The sequence below is a fragment of the Podarcis bocagei genome (genome assembly GCF_964188305.1).
Source record: "Podarcis bocagei genome assembly, chromosome: 18".
NCBI lineage: Eukaryota > Metazoa > Chordata > Lepidosauria > Squamata > Lacertidae > Podarcis > Podarcis bocagei.
The window spans coordinates 4,426,020-4,447,136 of NC_138144.1; the positions used below are offsets into that span (position 1 = coordinate 4,426,020).

General features: G+C 48.7%; 1 protein-coding gene across 1 annotated transcript in view; it reads right to left on the reverse strand.

Moving 5' to 3' along the window:
• The window catches only part of SSBP4 (single stranded DNA binding protein 4), a 42,300-nt gene extending 21,183 nt beyond the window's left edge, over positions 1-21,117 (reverse strand). The window contains exons 1-6 of the mRNA XM_081177886.1: positions 20,841-21,117; positions 15,317-15,389; positions 13,144-13,205; positions 5,791-5,875; positions 3,250-3,339; positions 502-579 (exon numbers count right to left, since the gene is read on the reverse strand). Of these exons, the coding sequence (XP_081034012.1) occupies positions 502-579; positions 3,250-3,339; positions 5,791-5,875; positions 13,144-13,205; positions 15,317-15,389; positions 20,841-20,896 (444 nt within the window). The 5' untranslated portion in view covers positions 20,897-21,117. The remainder of the gene's footprint in view (positions 1-501; positions 580-3,249; positions 3,340-5,790; positions 5,876-13,143; positions 13,206-15,316; positions 15,390-20,840) is intronic.

Consider the following 21,117-nt stretch of genomic DNA (forward strand, 5'->3'; position numbering starts at 1 on the left):
TTCTGCCCGGACGCTGAGGTCCAGCGCCGAGGGCCTTCTGGCGGTTCCCTCGTTGAGAGAAGTGAGGTTCCAGGGAACCAGACAGAGGGCCTTCTCGGTAGTGGCACCCGCCCTGTGGAACACCCCCCCCCCTTCAGATGTGAAGGAAATAAGCAGCTATCTTCTTTTTAAAAGACATCTGACGGCAGCCCTGTTCAGGGAAGTTTTTAATATTTAACGCTGTACTGTTTTTAACACTTGATTGGGAGCCGCCCAGAGTGGCTGGGGAAACTCAGCCAGGTGGGCGGGGTATAAATAATAAATTATTATTATTATTATTATTATTCCATGGGTCACCCCCCAGTGTTACAAAAAAGGGGGGGTAGGATTTGCAAGCGACGTCTAATCGTCGAGTGGGAAGGGGACCCCCCGAAGGTCATCCAGTCCAACCCCCCACAATGCTGGAATCTTTATAGAGTGAGAATGCAGAAATGTCGCAGCAGAATGGATCTGGGGTCTCACCTGACTCTGCAGCCCCATCATCGCGGGACTGGGGTGGTGTGGCGAGCCCTGGGGGGGCTGCTGGGAGCCTGGAGGTCCCTTGTGGGGCACGGAGGGAAACAGAAACAGAGTTATGGGAGAAAGGACCCCTAGGCCGTGGTTCCAGCCTCCTGTCCTCACCCCCCAAAAATGCCATTTTCCCAACTGATGAGCAAAAATGGAAGGTGCCCCCCCACTTGGGGGGAAGGTTGGGGTACAGTGATCAGAACAGACACAACCGATAAGATATCTGTCTACCTTATCGGTTGCGTCGCATAGATTCGCTTTTGTTGGAGCCAGATTTAATGTGTTCCCCTCAAATGTGCTGAACAATAGATTGTCTAATGGTAAAACCTCTGTTTTATGCGCATGTGACAACAAATCAATAGAATCCCTTCATCATATCTTGTTTAATTGCCCTTTATATATCGTTCCCCGATCAAGGATTCTGAGTTCAATCATTTTGGAAACTCTTGCAAAACCAACCTGAATCACATCTAGCCTATCTACTCCAGGACATTGATTCTTATAGAACATTACAGGTTGCCAGATTCCTGAATTCAGTTCTTTCATATAAAAGAGTTCATGGAATGCTGTATGACTATTAAAATCTAGTAAACTCTATCCTCCATCTTTATAATCAAGGCCACAATATGGTACATCTAGAGATTGTATGTAAGGTGAAGGACAGTATGCGTTGAAATATTTTAGTTGATATTTTAAAATGTAAAATGCTATTTTACTTATTGATTGGTTTTTACCTTGTGGGCTTATAGCCGAATAAAGTATTATCTATCTATCAGTGATCAGAAAGTCCAGAAGGGATCATTCGGGAAGGAACTGAAAATAAAAGCTGCCGGCGTCGTAATACCGTCAGATAAATTGATGGTGCGGCTGGAATTGGGAGTGCTCTGGTCGCCTTAGCTAAAAAAGGATATTGTAGGGTTGGAAAACGTTAGGAAAAAGGGTAATCTGAGTGATAAAAGCAGGAGATGGAGGTCTACTAAGAGGGAAGGTTGCAGGGGACCAGGGGTAGGCAAACTAAGGCCCGGGGGCCGGATCCGGCCCAATCGCCTTCTCAATCCGGCCCACGGACAGTCCGGGAATCAGCGTGTTTTTACATGAGTAGAATGTGTGCTTTTATTTAAAATGCATCTCTGGGTTATTTGTGGGGCATAGGAATTTGTTCGTTCTCCCCCCCGAAAAAAATATAGTCTGGCCCCCCCACAAGGTCTGAGGGATGGTGGACGGCTCCCCTGCTGAAAAAGTTTGGGACTTGTAAGTTTTAAGTTTGTAAAACAATGTTTGGGACTTGTAAGTTTTAATGCATGGGACGGGGAAATGGAAGGTTTTTTCCCCTCCCTCTCTCAGACCGCCAGAGCTGACCATGAGGATCCAGGATGGGGGGGAAAGACAGGACTCCCTCCAGCAGCGCAGAGGCTGTGGAACTCCCTGCCACAAGAGACAAGGATGGCCGCCAAAGCGGACGGCTTCGAAAGAGAGCCGGCCAAATTGATGGGAACAGTAGAGAGCGATTGATGGCTATCGCTGCCGCAACGGCTTCGCTCGGCTTCCGAGGTCAGAGGCAGCAACGTTTATGAATCCCAGTCGTAGGAAACGGAGTCGAATGGGATTCCGCTAGGGGGAGCTGTTGGTTCACACACACCAGGGGAGATAAGAGCTTCTCTCTGCCTTCGGATTTCCCTCTCCTGTTCCCCCCACACATACCCTGGCCGTCCTCCTCCCCACATAATTTACATATGCCCCACACCTTCCCCCCCCCACCCCAGGAAATTCCACAAGCAAGGCACCATCTAATTCACAGGTTCTCCCTGTCGGGCCGAGGTCTGATGGTAGACTGTTCCTGCAGCTGGAGGTTCCATTCTAGGAGAGAAAATCCTACGTGACCGCCTCTCCTGGTATGTCCCACAGAGGAACTTACGATCTTCAAACAAAAACATCTTGGTGGTCCCGGGCCACAGAGAGGTTAGGCTGGCCTCAACCAGAGCCAGGGCCTTTTCGTCTGCGGCTCCGATCTGGTGGAACGCTCTGCCACAAGAGACCAGGGCCCTGCGGGACTTGACATCTTTCCGCAGGGCCTGCAAGACGGAGCTGTTCCACCAGGCCTTTGGTCAGGGCACAGCCTGACTCCCTCCTTTGGCAATCTGCACAGAACTCTAGCCCAATGGTTGCCATCAATTTGATTTGAATTAATTTTATAATGAAATGATTTTAGAATGTTGTATTGTTTTATTGTTAAAATAAAAAAAAATCCTTCCAGTGGCACCTTAAAGACCAACAAAGTTAGTTCTTGGTATGAGCTTTCGTGTGCATGCACACTTCTTCAGATACACTGAAACAGAAGTTGCCAGATCCTTCTATATAGTGGGAAGGTGGGGAGGGGTATTACTCAGAAGGGTGGTGGGAATGGGAGATTGGCAGATAGCTGAGATGAGCCTGTTGACGACTCTTAACGACTGCAATAGGTCTTACAGGAAAAGGCAAGGGGTGAGAAGGTGAGAAATGGCTTAGTCATGTATAATGAGATAAGAATCCAATGTTATTGTTGTTAGCCGCCCTGAGCCCGGCTTCGGCTGGGGAGGGCCGGATAGAAATAAATTATTATTATTATTATTATTATTATTATTATTATTATTATTATTATTATTATTATTATTATAAAGAGAAAGGAGCTTTGCCGGCTCAGACCTGAGACCCCGCAAACGTTACCTGGAAAAAGCCAGACATCATCGGACTGGGCGCCATTCCATCCCCGGGGGCCACATTTGCCATCACAGGACTGGGTGCGGCCGTGGAGCTCTGTCGAGAAAGAGAGTAAAGCGGGTGGGTCAGAGCAGAACGCGGGTTGGACTAGATGACCGCACCGTGTCCCTTTTAACTCTTGTGATTCTACTATTCTGTTCTACGATTCCAATAATCCAGTTTCGGAGAAAACAACGCGGACCATAAATCCTGGGTCAGAGGGAGCCAGTTCTGGTATCTGAGAGGGTCTCAGAGATGAGGGTGGGCGACAGAGATGATGATACAGTGGTACCTCGGGTTAAGTACTTAATTCGTTCCGGAGGTCCGTTCTTAACCTGAAACTGTTCTTAACCTTGAAGCACCACTTTAGCTAATGGAGCCTCCTGCTGCCGCCGGAGCACGATTTCTGTTCTCATCCTGAAGCAAAGTTCTTAACCCGAGGTAATATTTCTGGGTTAGCGGAGTCTGTAACCTGAAGCGTATGTAACCTGAAGTGTATGTAACCTGAGGTACCACTGTATTTATTTATTTCGCAAACATATACACTGCTCGTGTGTGCAAAAACACACACACACAAACAAAACAGCCTGAAAACAGTTGACAAAATAAAAATAAGAATAAAACAATACAATTGTGGCCAGGAAAAATCAACAGCAGCAAATTGAGGCTTTTAAAAAAAGTTGAAATAACAGTAGACTAAAAAAGCACATTAGAACTTGCACGGAGTTTTCCAAGCCTGTCTGAACAAGAATGCTTTTAAAGGTAAAGGCAAAGGGACCCCTGACCGTTAGGTCCAGTCGTGGCCGACTCTGGGGTTGCGGCGCTCATCTCACTTTATTGGCCGAGGGAGCCGGCATACAGCTTCCGGGTCATGTGGCCAGCAGGACTAAGCCGCTTCTGGCGAACCAGAGCAGCGCACGGAAACGCCGTTTACCTTCCCGCAGGAGGCATAAATCCATCCAGCCCAGATGAAACTCACTGTGGCTTGCTTTTCAAAGATTCAGGCATCTGTCTCACTGTGGGCTGTGTAAGGTAAAGGTAAAGGGACCTCTGACCATTAGGTCCAGTCGTGACCGACTCTGGGGTTGCGGCGCTCATCTCGCTTTATTGGCCGAGGGAGCCGGCGTACAGCTTCCAGGTATGTGGCCAGCAGGACTAAGCCGCTTCTGGCGAACCAGAGCAGCGCACGGAAACACCATTTACCTTCCCACCAGAGTGGTACCTATTTATCTACTTGCACTTTGACGTGCTTTCGAACTGCTAGGTTGGCAGGAGCAGGGACCGAACAACTTGAGGCAGCGATGGCCATGAATTTGGATGCCTTCAAACGAGGACTGTACAGGGGGAGAGGGCTATTGATGGGTAAGTAGCCAGAATGGCTATGCCCTCTATTCTAGAACTGGAGGAAGCGGCGCTTCTGAATCCCAGTTGCTGGGATTCTTCAGGAACGGAGAGTTGCGCTTGCACTCAGATCCTACTCCCTGGTTTCCCACGGGCGCCTGGCTGGATCCATCAGCTGCATCTTCTTGCGTTGTCGCGGGTTGGACTAGATGGCCGCCAGGTGTCCCTTCTGAGGCTACGATTCTACCCAACATCTTAAGTTTCGCTGGCCCCCCAGCAAAGAGAGAGAGAGAGAGAGAGAGAGAAGGGGGGAGGCAGGCAGAGCCGGGGGGCTGTAGGTCTGTGCGTGTGCTGGAGGAAAGGTGGTCCAGAGAGGATGCGGTTTCCATGGAAACCGGCAGGGAAGGATGCTCAGCGAGAGGTGTAGAGATGCCAGCCACCTACAGAAGCAGCCGCACAGAGCTCGTTCTCGGAAAACAGAGAGAGTCGACCAAAGAACGCTGAATTCTTTTCTACCTATCCTTCGCTCCACACCCCACACCCCCAATCACAGGCAATTTTAATTTTCCCTGTCAATGTGTCTTTCCTCGTTGTTAGTTTTCGAGGCGGACACATTTCCTCCCCCCGATTTTAAAACAGTCTTTCAAATCCCCTACCCCCCACCCTGTGGTTTTATAATAATCCGATTTTATATTTTGGGGGGTTTACAGCAACGAAACAGAACAACAACAACAACAACAAATACATAAATAAAATTAAAAAACGCTGAGAAAATTAAAAAGGAATGCTAATTAACCATTGTGGAAGGGTCTCTTCTTAATTGCCTGCACAGGCCTTGGCAAAATAGGCGCTTGGAATGTAAAAACAGAAAAATGTCTGCTAGGTCTCTATAGCTGTGGAGTATTTGCTAACTTGGCACCCAGCAGATGTTTTAGGGAGCGCCAGACGAGTAGTTTTAGCCAGCTACATCTGGGAGGTTCTCAATTGACAAAACAGTTTATTATTATTGGGGGTTAGACACACACCTCCCAAAAACTGCTCCCTGCTGAACGTTATAGCAAGAAGAATCGGTCCCTGGCCCTGCTTTTTTCTTCTCCTTTCCTCGTCCCTCCTCCTCGCGCCTTCCTCGCATGCCACGCCTTTGAGACGGCAAACGTGCGTACTCACGTAATCGTGGAAGGTCTTGGCTTCACTCGAGTGCTCGCACGTCTCTCTCCGGTCAGGTGCAGCGCAGTACAGGTCCCAGAAGACACTGTGGAGTGACGGGGGGGGGGGGGCAGAATTAAGATACGTAGCTCTGTCCTAGACCAGATCAAGACCTATTTGCCCATCCAGCGAAGGGCCGAAGTGGTTGCTATAACCGCTTTATATACCTTCTAAGACGAAATACCTTTAAAAGCAGGGTGCATAAAAATTGATGATTTTATAAAAAAATAAATTGACTATTTTGATTTAAATTGGATTTTTAAAATAAAATCCTTTTGGAGGAAAAATCTTTCTAAAGATTTTCTATTTAAGTTACATTAGGAAAGAAGGATTTGTTTTAAGTTTTTCATGTGTGCTAAAACTCTATTAACTGATGTGGTTCACCTTTTTTTTAAAAAAAACACACACCTTAGACTGAGTTTTAGCATGGATACATATGCTATTATGTTGCTGCTTTAGCAAAATAAATTGTTTAAATTGTTATTATTTTTCTCCTCCCAATGAAGTACAGCAGAAAAGTTGCCCAAATGTAAACAGTTCACTTATTAAAACTCATGGTAATTTCATGATTATCTGTCTATTTATTCCTTATAGTATAGCCAAATCAGTCATTTTTTATATAACTGTCAGAACTACTCTGAAAATTTATTATTCCAAAAATGAAACCTCCCTCTGGTTGTAAATATTAAGATTATACCAGCAAGAATGAGTCTTTCTGCAAAAATATATATGATTTAAATCAAATATCACTGATTAGTGATTTAAATCCACCCTGTTTAAAATAAAAACTTCTTATAAGGTTTCCTTTTTTTAAAAAAAAACCCCAGGTGTCAATCTTAATTAATTAATTAATCTTAATTAACCTTAATCTTAATGACGACATTGTCTTAATTGCCCGCACAGACCCGCCAGAATAGACAAGTTTTCGGATGGCGTCACCGGGAAGTTAAAACAGGAAGCCCCCCTGCTGCAACTCTAGTGGCAGAGAGTTCCGCCGGACGAGGTCGAATGGGCTTCGCTAACTCGGGGAACACCGAACGACGCTCCTGCAGGCGGTTTCAGCGACCCATAGAATTGGAAGGGACCCTGAGGACCAACTAGAACTGAGCCCATGGGGCACAGGAAACCCCACCCTTTTCCAATGTCCACCAAACTTTCTGGGATAATGAATTTTTATTTATACTGGGGGGAAACAATTGATTTAGTGTGATCTTATCTAGAGGTGGCTGAGGGAATGCAAATACACAGCGTATAGGGCAAACTTTTTTCAAAGAGGGCCAAATTTGATGAAATGAGGGCCGACCACAGCTGCTGAGCTTTTTTTAGGATTAAAGTTTTTGAGCTTTTTTCACTATTTTACCCCAAAGTTGTTGTTGAGGTTTTTTTTAGGATTTTACCCCAGGGCATATACTGCCACAGGGACCGGATTAAATCGACTGACAGGCCAGTTTAGGCCCCTCAAATGGACTCTGGATGTGTATAGGGGGTAATCCACTAGGAGCAAGAATATTTGGGGAACTGGGAGATGGGACTCGATGATTCTACAAATGGAAAAGGGACCGGCTTGTTTGTGGGTCATCCGGGGGGGGGGGGGAGACACAAACCAAATTAAATAATTTATTTTGGAGTGATGTGTTAGTTAGCTGTTTACAGCCGTACCTTGGTTTTCGAACAGCTTAGTTCCCGAACGTTTTGGCTCCAGAAACGCCGCCAACCCGGAAGTGACTGTTCCGGTTTGTGAACTATTTCTGGAAGCCGAACGTTCTAACGGGGCTTCCAATTGGCTGCAGGTTCTGGTGCTTGCGCATGCGCAGAAGCGCTAAATCGCACTTTGCACATGCGCAGAAGCTCTGAATCACGACCCATGCGTGCGCATGCATGGCGCTGTGGGTTGCGAACCCAAGTGTCTTGTGTGTGTGTGTATATATATATATATGTGTGTGTGTGCGTATCTTGCTATAGAAATAGAAACATAAGGCTGTCGTCACGCTGCCATACGGCAGCTCAAACGGCTCTCCCCGCTCAGCGTTGGCGTTCATAGAAGATGCGCATGCGCAGAAGCTCCGAATCATGACCTGTGTGTGCGCACGCGCAGCGCTGCAGGTTGCAAACACTGCGGGTTGCGAACCCGAGTGTCTACACTGTGTGTGTGTGTGTGTATACAGTGGTACCTTGGGTTAAGTACTTAATTCGTTCTGGAGGTCTGTTCTTAACCTGAAACTGTTCTTAACCTGAAGCACCACTTTAGCTAATGGGGCCTCCTGCTGCTGCCGCGCTGCTGGAGCACGATGTCTGTTCTCGTCCTGGAGCAAAGTTCTTAACCTGAAGCACTATTTCTGGGTTAGCAGAGTGTGTAACCTGAAGCATATGTAACCTGAAGCATATGTAACCTGAGGTACTACTGTGTGTGTGTGTACACTGTATGTATACAGTGGTACCTTGGGTTACATACGCTTCAGGTTACATACGCTTCAGGTTACACACTCCACTAAGCCAGAAATAGTGCTTCAGGATAAGAACAGAAATCGTGCTCCGGCGGCGCAGCGGCAGCAGGAGGCCCCATTAGCTAAAGTGGGGCTTCAGGTTAGGTACAGTTTCAGGTTAAGTACGGACCTCCGGAACGATTTAAGTACTTAACCCGCGGTACCACTATATATATATAAAATATGCTATATGCATCTTGCTATAGAAATAGAAACGTAAGGCTGTCGTCACGCAGCGCAAACGGCTCTCCCAGCTCGGCGTTGGCGTTCATTGAAGAACCCATGCTGCCCCTGTCTGAGGAAGGGGGAGCATAGCCAGTGTGGCAAGTAAGGTAAAGGTAAAGGTACCCCTGCCCGTACGGGCCAGTCTTGCCAGACTCTAGGGTTGTGCGCTCATCTCACTCTATAGGCCGGGAGCCAGCGCTGTCCGCAGACACTTCCGGGTCACGTGGCCAGCGTGACAAGCTGCATCTGGCGAGCCAGCGCAGCACACGGAAACGCCGTTTACCTTCCCGCTGGTAAGCGGTCCCTATTTATCTACTTGCACCCGGGGGTGCTTTCGAACTGCTAGGTCGGCAGGCGCTGGGACCGAACGACGGGAGCACACCCCGCCGCGGGGATTCGAACCGCCGGCCATGCGATCGGCAAGTCCTAGGCGCTGAGGTTTTACCCACAGCGCCACCCGCGTCCTATTGTGGCGAGTAGCCACTGATAAAAAGAAACCGAGAGAAAAAAAGAATTGGGAGGGGGGGTGACAGAGACGCAGGAGAGAATGAGAAAGCAAGGAAATATTTGACCCTTGACTAGAGCGTTGGGGGGCTGCCAGGAAGGATTCCACACACAAAAAATAAAATAGATGCATGCTATTCCGAGCAAACCCCATTCATCTCCCCTCCCCCACGAAAAAAAAAATTGTGGCGCCATTTGAAGGAGAAATTTGGGGGGAGACAAAAAGGGTACACATTTATCAGTTGAGGTCTCAGCCCCTCAACTCTCCTCTGCACGCCCCCCCCCACCGAAAAATGAGGCAGTTTTTTTCCTCCGTTCCAAATTATATCCATGTGTGGCGAAACAAGGCAGCCAGGCTCTATAGAGTGCAGGGAGGGGATATTTCCGGGGGGTTTTTTTTGGGGGGGGGAGAACGAGGAAGCGGAGGGAGAGAGAGGAGGTTTTGAATGCGTTCCAGTTCTGCCTGAAGCCAGAAGCCAAGGGAAAGGGGGGAGGAACTATACTTGGCTTTATTAAATAGGAACCCCCCCCCCCAAAAAAATCTGGGATCTCCCCCCCCTGCAAAAAAAAAACTTGTGCCAAAGTTTTGAACTCGTTTTTTACCTTGGGTTTTCGGGTGTTAACGGCAAACCCCGGTTTGATGAATCGATCACACAGGTTGTATGGGGGGGCTATACAAAACAAGCCCCCCCTCCCGGTACAAAACCTTTGACACAAGTTTGGAGGGGACCCCAAATTTCTGGGTTCCGATTTAATAGACTTTCCAACGCCAAGCTCTTTAAAAAATTTCTGCCCCCTGAAATGAGGCTGCACTTTAATGTTGTGTTTTAATCTCGTTTTTAAGTTGTATTTTAATCAATTGTTTTGATACCTGGTGTTAGCCGCCCGGAGCCCGGTCTTGGCTGTGGAGGGCGGGGTATAAATAAAATTTATTATTATTATTATTATTATTATTTTTTATTTTTAAATCCGCAGGTCACCAGGAACCTCACAACTGCCTAGAATCACATAATTGCATGGCAGATGAAGGTGATCGACTTCATGGAATTGGCTGAGATGACTGGCAGAATCCGAGACCAGGGAGAAGAGTCGGTGAAAGAAGACTGGAAGAAATTTAAAGACTACTTAAAGAAATATTGTAAAATGAATGAATGTTAGAAAGATGTTGGATAGAAACTAAGTGGTTTCAGCTGTAATGCTTCAGGAGATATGAAAAAAGGATTATAAATGGGTAAAAGTTTAATGGTAAGGATTTGCTGAACTAACAAACTGAAATGGAATACAAAGAAGGGAAGTATGAGGAGGTCGGAGGAAATAAGGGTATGGAAGCTATGTTATTGAAAATTAATGTGTGTTTTTAACTGCTTATTATTTTGTATGTTTATTTTTTATTTTTTCTTATATTCAAAATTTTTCCTCAATAAATATCTTTTTTAAAAAAAATAGAATCACATAATTGCAGAGAGAGATGGGGCCCCCAGCGGACATCTATCTCAACCCCCCTGATACAGGCGTCGCCTCGACGGGCAGTGCAAAATTTAGTATAGCAGCGCCATCAAGTTAATTATTTCCAGGTTGGCGTTGGTGGAGTGGTCAGAGTGTCGGGCCAGGATCTGGGAGGGTTCAGGGTTCAAATCCCGCCGCAATGGACCACGATGCTCCCGTTAGGTTGTCGTTAAGATAACATGGGGAATGGGTATAGGACCCTGTAGGTGGACAGCAAATGTAATCCAAGAAATAAATATTATTGAAACTGATTAGCCATCTTTTATTAGAATTCATCATGCGAAAGGCTGGTCTGGATGAATCCCTAGCCGGAATTAAGATTGCCGGAAGAAATATCAACAACCTCAGATATGCAGATGACACAACCTTGATGGCAGAAAGTGAGGAGGAATTAAAGAACCTTTTAATGAGGGTGAAAGAGGAGAGCGCAAAATATGGTCTGAAGCTCAACATCAAAAAAACGAAGATCATGGTCACTGGTCCCATCACCTCCTGGCAAATAGAAGGGGAAGAAATGGAGGCAATGAGAGATTTGACTTTCTTGGGCTCCATGATCACTGCAGATGGTGACAGCAGCCACAAAATTAGAAGACACCTGCTTCTTGGGAGAAAAGCAATGACAAACCTAGACAGCATCTTAAAAAGCAGAGACATCACCTTGCCAACAAAGGTCCGTATAGTAAAAGCTATGGTTTTCTCAGCAGTGATGTATGGAAGTGAGAGCTGGACGACAAAGAAGGCTGATGGCCGGAGAATGGATGCTTTTGAATTCTGGTGCTGGAGGAGACTCTTGAGAGTCCCATGGACTGCAAGAAGATCAAACCTCTTCATTCTGAAGGAAATCAGCCCTGAGTGCTCACTGGAAGGACAGATCCTGAAGCTGAGGCTCCAAGACTTTGGCCACCTCATGAGAAGAGAAGACTCCTTGGAAAAGATCCTGATGTTGGGGAAGATGGAGGGCACAAGGAGAAGGGGTCGACAGAGGACGAGATGGTGGGACAGTGTTCTCGAAGCTACCAGCATGAGTTTGACCAAACTGCGGGAGACAGTGGAAGACAGGAGTGCCTGGCATGCTCTGGTCCAGGGGGTCACGGAGAGTCGGACACGACTAAACGACTCAACAACAACAACAAAATTGTTCCAAGAGACCACGCTGTGGACTAGAAACTTAAACAGGCTTGCTCTTTTTTTCTTTGAAATCAGAGGTCTTCACAGCATGGGGAGCCTGGCTTCCTGACCCTGGATGTACCACGATCGAGCGTTTCTGCCTAATCATTTTTTTGTCACAAGTCATCACGGACCTAGGAAGTGTTTTATATGGTGGGACTCCCAAACTCACACCAACGTCGGGTTTTCAAACCTCTAGTCTGATGAAGAGTTCTGCGTTACTGCAAAGCTTGCATGCTATTTCATGAGATTTTGGGAGTCAGCCTAAAATAAAGGTTTCGAGGGAGGGCATGGGGGGGGAGGCATGGTTGACATGACCGAGGCCTATACATCTATGCCCAGTTTTGAGAAGGTTGGGGGAAGAAATGTCCATCTCCCCCTAGTGGGAGTCAGGACAGGCAAAAGGAAGGTGTTCGAGTTCAGCTGTGGAACGGAGGCAGCGACGGCCACCGACAGCTTTAACATGAAATCTCTGGGTTGCGGGTTCGAGTCTGACCTTGGGCCAAAGATTCCTGCGTTATGGCGGTGGGGGTTGGACTGGATGACCCTCAAGTTCCCTTCCAACTCAGCTTTGCTAATAATTCGCTATCGACCAATATGTAGTCTGTTGTGCCCTTCCTACAAATCTAGGGTTCTAGGATTGGGCAAAGTCGTGATGGGGGTTTCTAGCTGACATTCTGCCTCTGCTATTGGGGGCAGCGATGCCTCGGAGTACAAAATGGGGAGGGTCCTGCTGGGGAGGGCATATGGTTGGCCACTGACCCAGCCACTGGCTTCTTCTTAGTTTCTTTGTTGTTGTTTAGTTCTTTAGTTGTGTCCGACTCTTTGTGACCCCCTGGACCAGAGCACGCCAGGCACTCCTGTCTTCCACTGCCTCCCGCAGTTTGGTCAAACTCATGCTGGTCTCTTCGAGAACACTGTCCCACCATCCCGTCCTCTGTCGTCCCCTTCTCCTTGCGCCCTCCATCTTTCCCAGCATCAGGGTCTTTTCCAGGGAGTCTTCTCTTCTCATGAGGTGGCCAAAGTCTGGGAGCCTCAGCTTCAGGATCTGTCCTTCCAGTGAGCACTCAGGGCTGATTTCCTTCAGAATGGAGAGGTTTGATCTTCTTGCAGTCCATGGGACTCTCAAGAGTCTCCTCCAGCACCAGAATTCAAAAGCATCCATTCTTCGGCCATCAGCCTTCTTGATGGTCCAGCTCTCACTTCCATACATCACTACTGGGAAAACCAGAGCTTGAACTATACGGACCTTTGTCGGCAAGGTGATGTCTCTGCTTTTTAAGATGTTGTCGATCCCTAAATGGAGCCTCCATGGACAGAGACAGTCTACCTTAGAGTGGTCACACATGTGCGCGCTCCCACCCACCCCTTCCTGGACAGCTCCAGCCCCACACCCCACCCTTTTGAAAAGGACGTAAAACGTACTTACCACCACCAGGCGTGCAGAAATCCGGGCGGTTCCCCGAGCGTGATGTTTTTTTCCCACCGAATCTGCCACAAAAACACACACCCCAGAACTCAGTTAAGACAGGCTGGAGGGAAAGTGGTTTGGTACCCCAAGTGGGGGAAGCTTCTAGGGGAGAATGCTAAGGGAAGGATGCCCCGGAGGTTGGGACGACGACGACGACGCAGATGTGCGTCGGGGGCAGAACACCTGCTTGCCATGCAGAATGTCACTCCTTGGCGCCCGCTATTTAAAAAACCAGCTCTTTCCTCGGAGCAGGAGACTTAGAAATTTATTTTTAGAGGGTGTGTGCCGTTGCTTCACAGGTAACAGCAGCTGCTGGGCTTGCAGAACGCCTCCAGGCATGGGCTGGGAAGGACACCTGCCCCCCCGCTGCTGCCAGTCCATGTTGGCGTTCAGTCCGTGTTGCGTTCAGCGAATTACCATATTTTTCGCTCTATAGGACGCACCCGACCATAGGACGCACCTTGTTTTAGAGGGGGAGAACAAGAAAAAAATAACTCTCCCCCTCTCTGCTCAGCGCCCCTTCAGCGAAGCGGCAGGAGAAACGGAGCCCCTTCCATTTCTCCTCCCGCCTCGCTGAAGAGGCGCTGCGCAGCTCTCCCTCTCTGCTGAAGCCAGGAGAGTCTTGCTCTCCCGGCTTCAGCAAAAGGAACCCGAAGCCTCTGGAGTGCAGTGGCTATCCCTGAAGCCTTCACAGCGCAGCGCAAGTTCCCGCTGCGCTGCGGAGGCTTCAGGTTCCTTTCGCTGAAGCCAGGAGAGTCTTGCTTTCCCGCTGCGCTCCAAAGGCTTCAGGCGGCTATCCCTGAAGCCTGGAGAGCGAGAGGGGTCGGTGCGCACCGACCCCTCTTGCTCTCCAGGCTTCAGCGAAAGGAACCTGAAGCCTCTGAAGCACGGAGGGAGTGCTCTCTCTGCGCTTCGGAGGCTTCACGTTGCTATCGCTGAAGCCAAGGAGCCTGCATTCGCTCCATAAGACGCACACACATTTCCCCTTCATTTTTGAAGGGGGGGGGACATTTTATCATATGTGGTGGGATTGTAAGGTAATTAAAAAAGCATGGGAAATGATATACAGTGGTGCCTCGCAAGACGAAAAGAATCCGTTCTGTGATTCTCTTCGTCTAGCGGTTTTTTCGTTTTGCGAAGCAAGCCCATTGAAGGATTAGTAAGGATTAGTGGATTAGCGCTATTAGCGGCTTTTAGCGGCTTATCTGCTGATCGGATCAGCTGATAAGCAGCTTAGCGGCTTAGAAAAAGGGGGGGGGGGAACCAGCAGGAACTCGCAAGACATTGCCGTCTTGCAAAGCAAGCCCATAGGAAATCCGTTTTGCGAAGCACCTCCAAAACGGAAAACTCTTTCGTCTAGCGAGTTTTACGTCTTGCAAGGCATTCGTCTTGCGGGGCACCACTGTACAACCAGTTGAAGAAAATGTTTCATTTAACATTTGTTAAAAAACCTGAGTCATTTTTGTTGGGGATTGTAGGGAAAGACCTGCCCAAAAAGTTGAAAAACATCTTCATGTATGCGACATCGGCCGCGAGAGTTTTGGTAGCACAAGGTTGGAAGACCGAAGAAACCCCAACTAAAGAATCATGGCGAGAAAAATTGATGGACTATGCAGAACTGGCAAAACTGACATACAAGCTACGGGAAAAGGATAACTGTGACTTTAAGGATGAATGGGAACCCTTTACAATGTATCTGAAGATGCAACAAAGCGAACTGGACTCCTTGGCAGGTTTTGAATAAACATTGAATAAACATTCACAAACTTTTTATTGATAATAATCAGCTAAATAGTTTGAGGATCTATACAACTGTGTAACATGCAGAAAACAGCATTTTTAGAGAAACCAAAGACTGGAACTGAGGGAAGTCGGGGGGAGGAAGGAAAAATGGGGGGGGAGACAAGGATGATAAAAATGGGGGGGGGGAAGGATGATATGTTTTTGGATAATATGTCTTGTTATAATTTTGAATAAATAAAAAAAAATGGAGGGGGGAAAGTGCATCCTATAGAGCGAAAAATACGGTATTTGCTTCCCCCGTCTCCCCAAAATAAAATAAACAGATACTTCTTTTTTTGCAGGTTATGGCTCTGCCCCCATCCCATCTTCCAGACCCCCATCTCCTCACCTCTGAGAGAAAGGTCTGCGCTGATTTCTGCGCCCCGATGTGTAGAAGGTATTCATAAACGTACAACGCCAACCTGGAGGGGTAAGAGGCGTCAGTCAACAGCCTGCCGGGCCTGGATAGCTCAGTTGGTGAGAGCAGGGTGCCGAAAATACCGAGGTTGCGGGTTCGATTTCCGGTCATTTCAGGGGGTTGGTCTAGATGACCGCCAGGGAACCCTCCAAGTCTATGGTTTCTGATTCTATTATGCTCCCCCTCCCCAAAGCCCCCTTTCTACCTATTCCCAGCAAATCCTTTGCATGGGGATGAGGACCGTATCCGGCCCCTTTCAAATACTGCTGGGCTCCCAGCCAGCCAGCAGGACCAATGGCTAGCGTTGGTGCAAAGAGATGCTATTTCGAAAACAGGCAATCTCTCCTGAGAGGGGAAAAGGTGTCTTAAGAACAGGGGCAACAGCTACGACCTGCGACGGCGATGTTCTACGCTCCCCTGTCGGAGGCAGTAAACTCCTCTGGATAATATCAATCGCCGGGAATCACAAGCCGGAAGCAGCGCCAGATTTTGGCGATTTCCCTGAACCTGGTGCCAAGCAGGAAAGGTAAAGGGACCCCTGACCATTAGGTCCAGTCATGGCCGACTCTGGGGTTGCGGCGCTCATCTCGCTTTACTGGCTGAGGGAGCCAGCGTACAGCTTCCAGGTCATGTGGCCAGCATGACTAAGCCGCTTCTGGCGAACCAGAGCAGCGCATGGAAATGTCGTTTACCTTCCCGCCAGAGTGGTACCTATTCATCTACTTGAACTTTGTGCTTTCGAACTGCTAGGTTGGCAGGAGCAGGGACCGAGCAACGGGAGCTCACCCCGTCATTGCAGGGATTCGAACCACCAACCTTTTGATCGGCAAGCCCTAGGCTCTGTGGTTTAACCCACAGCACCACCTTGTACCGAGCAGACAGGGGCACAAAAATATCACAATTATTATTTATTAGATTTGTCAGCCGCTCTTCCAACCGCAAAACCCAGGGTGGTTTGCAGCAGGAAAATGCAAGATAGCAAAACACACAATGCATAAGGATGTGCTTTCATTGCTCAGCTATGATCCAGGGTCCTAGTCCTCATGGACCTGAATAACCGTAAAATCGTGGAGTTTGCAATGCAGGAACTTCAGCTGAAGAATGCAAGGAAAGATGTGCTTCGAACCTCTGCTTAAAAACCTCCAAGGAAGGAGACCACCTCCAGAGGGAGTCTGTTCCAGTGCAGAGCAGCTTTTACTATACAGGATGCTAGCATAACAACAAGGACATGGGTGGCGCTGTTGGTTAAACCACAGAGCCTAGGACTTGCTGATCCGAAGGTCGGCGGTTCAAATCCCTGTGATGGGCTGAGCTCCCGTTGCTCGGTCCCTGCTCTTGCCAACCTAGCAGTTTGAAAGCATGTCAAAGTGCAAGTAGATAAATAGGTATCACTCTGGGGGGAAGGTAAACGGCGTTTCCGTGCGCTGCTCTGGTTCGCCAGAAGCGGCTTAGTCATGCTGGCTACAGTCAAGCTGTGTGCTGGCTCCCTCGGCCAATAAAACGAGATGAGCGCCGCAACCCAGAGTCGGCCACGAATGGACCTAATGGTCAGGGGTCCCTTTACCTTTTAGCATAACAACAAAAACAACAACAGCAACAGCAACAGCAACAACAGCACCAGCACAAGCATATATTTCCTATTTTCACAATACAGTGGTCCCTCGGTTCTCAAACTTAATCCGTTCCGGAAATTCCGTTCCAAAACCAAAGCGTTCCAAAACCAAGGTGCGCTGCTTTCCCACAGAAAGCAATGCAGAACGGATTAATCCGTTCCAGGCTTTTAAAAACAGCCCCTCAAACAGCAATTTCATGCGAATTTCACTATCGAACGAGACCGCCGATCCACAAAACGAAATTGATAAACAATGTACTGCAGTCACACAATCCATCCATCAGTAGCTTGTACTGGGTTCCACGCAGTCGCAAAAGCACCGCAACGACAAAAACGCAAAAATAAATACAGTGGTACCTCAGGTTAGTTACTTAATTCGTTCCGGAGGTCCGTTCTTAACCTGAAACTGTTCTTAACCTGAAACACCACTTTAGATAATGGGGCCTCCTGCTGCTGCCGCGCGATTTCTGTTCTCATCCTGAAGCAAAGTTCTTAACCCGAGGTACTATTTCTGGGTTAGCAGAGTCTGTAACCTGAAGTGTCTGTAACCTGAAGCGTATGTAACCTCAGCGTAACACTCAAATCGGAAGAGCGACACTCAAAACAGAGCACTTTCAGCTGAAAAAAGTTCGCAAACCGGAACATTTACTTCCAGGTTTGCCCTGTTTGGGTTCCAAGTTGTTTGAGAACCAAGGCATTTGAGAACCAAGGTAACACTGTCATTCATTTTGGTGCATTCATGAATCTTCTCATTAGGTACCTGTATGAATACAGGTAAAGGTAAAGGGACCCCTGACCATTAGGTCCAGTCATGACCGAGTCTGGGGTTGCGGCGCTCATCTCGCTTTATTGGCCGAGGGAGCCGGCGTACAGCTTCCGGGTCATGTGGCCAGCAGGACTAAGCCGCTTCTGGCGAACCAGAGCAGCGCACGGAAACGCCGTTTACCTTCCCGCCAAAGTGGTACCTATTTATCTACTTGCACTTTGAGGTGCTTTGGAACTGCTAGGTGGGCAGGAGCAGGAGCAACGGGAGCTCACCCCGTAGTGGGGATTCGAACCGCCGACCTTCTGATCGGCAAGCCCTAGTATCTGTGGTTTAACCCACAGTGCCACCCGCTGTATGAATATAGCTGTATATATATATTTTTGGGGGGTGCCATATTTTGTCCTCGCTCAGGGCAGCATATTACCAAAGTCCGCCTCTGTGGGGAGAGTCGATTCCCCTATGGGGGGCAGCTGTTTGGACATGGGGGCAACCAGACTGGACCTGCCCCCTTGGGCCTGATCCTACCCCAGTGATCTTCCTATGTTAGGAAGCCTGCTATCCTCTCTGGGTGTTGGGTACCTCAAATTCCCAATGAGCCAGCATGTACAATAGTCAGCGATGGAAGGAGTTGTGGGTCCAGGAAAGAGGACAAACTGAGTTTAACTGAGACACTCCTCCCCCCTCCAGGTTCTGTAGGTTGGGAGATGGTTCTGTTGGATCGGGGCAAATCACCTGGCATGCGGAGACTCCAAATGCCACATATGATCAGTAAAGGGACCCCAGACCATTAGGTCCAGTCGTGGCCGACTCTGCGGTTGCGGAGCTCATCTCGCTTTATTGGCCAAGGGAGCCGGCATACAGCTTCCTGGTCATGTGGCCAGCATGACTATGCCGCTTCTGGCGAACCAGAGAAGCATGGAAATGCCGTTTACCTTCCTGCCAGAGTGGTACCTATTTATCTACTTGCACTTTGACGTGCTTTCGAACTGCTAGGTTGGCAGGAGCAGGGACCGAGCAACGGGAGCTCACCCCGTCATTGCGGGGATTCGAGCCACCGACCTTCTGATCGGCAAGTCCTAGGCTCTGTGGTTTAACCCACAGCCCCTATTTAATAAATTTATAGGCCGCTTTGTGGGAGAAAAAACTTAACGCAGGACAAGCTGTAATTCTCCCATTGCAGGGGGCTGGACCATAGCGGTCAACTTTCCCCTTTTCTTGCGAGGAATCCTATTCGGAATAAGGGAATTTCCCTTTAAAAAAGGGAAACGTTGACAGCTTTGGGCTGGACAAAATGACTTCTGGACTTCTAACCCTGCAAAGCCTGGCATCTTGGATAAAGGGCAAAAACAATATACGCTTTCCCCCGGAAAATAAAATAAAATAACCATTTTGGCAAACTCTGGTGCGAAACGAAACTAAAAATTGTTACAGCAAAATAAACAACAACTGGATAGTAGCTCAGCTGGTTAGAGAGGGTAATAATAATAATAATAATAATAATAATAATAATAATAATAATAATTTATTTATACCCTGTCCATCTGGCTGGGTTTCCCCAGCCACTCTGGGCGGCTTCCAACAAAATATTAAAATACAATAGTCCGTCAAGCATTAAAAGCTTCCCTAAACAGGGCTGCCTTTAGATGTCTTCTCAAAAAGTAGGCTAGAGGACTTCCGCGGTCCCTTCCAGCGTGACAATTTTACAAGTCTATAACACCCCCCCAAAAAAAAACACCACAATATAAATATGCAACGCACAGACATTTTAATCCGAATCGCAGATCCTAAACTCCGTATGTGTGGATGGCCAATCCACGACTCAGTGCCTGGTAAGCCGCAGGTAGACTGCGTCTGTGGCTGGGGGCTTGATTCTTAGCCGCCACCATTGCTCAGAGTTCCCCCTTTGGGGCTGAATTTTTTTTGGGGGGGCAGGGAATTGGTGACGAAGACTTGTGCTCTAATCAATTTGCCATTAGCCCTTGTTCAGAGTCTCATCCTCTCCCAAAAAATAAATAATTGCCCAGGATGGCTTCTGGATGTGGCTGGATGCAGCCCCCCCCCAAAAAAATGTTCCAGCGTGCCCCCACCCCCAGAACTGTCCACCAGGTCTGCCAAACATTTGGGGGGAAAGCAAGTTATGAGCAGGTCATCTCAACTTGACAACACCCTCTAAGGTCCAGTGCACATCCATATTTTTTTGGGGGGGGGACACACACCCTCTGCCCCCACGCCCTCTTTTCACCTCCCCCCCAACGAAATACTTTCAGACCCTCTCTGACACCCCCCCCCCAACTCCAAAGTCCCCTTCTCTGTTGTGGCCCTATCCATGAAACCACACACAAACCCATAGCGTCCCCCAAAACTATTTTTCCTTTTGACAGAGCCCATGAATTGCTAGGGAAGTAAAGGGGTGGGGAGGGAGGTCAGGACCCCCCCCCAGCTTTGAAACACCCCCCAGGCCTGCTTCTGATTCATGGAGGCGGGGGTCCTCCGCCTGGGAAACTCGACACTGGAAGTTTGCAGAGAAGAGTTGGGCTGATTTTGGGAAACGGGCTCCCCAAATCTCCAAAGGAAATTGATGTTTGGGGGGGCTGTCTTTTGGGGGAGGGGGTCCCGCTGCCTGATAAAACTCCCTCTGGGAAGTTTCGGGAGTGCATTTGGAGGGGCGGGGGGTGAGTGAAACCGGGCTGATTTTGGGGGGGAGACGGGGGTGCCCAAATTTTAGGGAAACTGATATTTTGGAAACTGATGTTTGGTATGGGGTTCCACCGTCTGAAAAGCGAGGAAGTTTCAGGAGTGGGTTTTTCTCTGGTGGGGGGAGGTGAGTGGAGCTGATATGTGGGGGAGACCCCAAATTTCCAAGGGGGGGTATTTTGGGGAGGAGAAACTCCACCTTGGAAGTTTTAGGCTTTCATTTTTTGTGTGCGTGGTGAGGGTTTAGGCTGAGAGGCATTGAGCTGATTATTTTTTTGGTGGGGGGGGCGTCTCTAGATTTCCAAAGAAAGGGGTCTTGTCGGGGTGGTCGTGGTTTTTTTTTCCGGGGGGGTAGGGAAGGAGGGAGGGGGTTTCCAACTCACTTCTCTCGCGCCTGCCCGTCGGAAGGTACGCCGGAGCCTTTCCCTTTGGCATACATGGCTGGCTAGGGGGGGGTCTCTCCGGCGTCTCTGGAGGGAGGGGGGGTCCGCACCTGCAGCTAGAAGCAGGATCGGGGCCGTCACCCCAGGGAGCATCGCCGCATGGCGCCTTCAAGGCTCCTCGGCTCCAGGAAGCGTCGGGCGCGCCAGGCTCGACGCCGCGGCGGTGATGGCTCCTCCGGGCGGGCTGCAAGAGACCCTCCCTCCCTCCTCGCTTTGG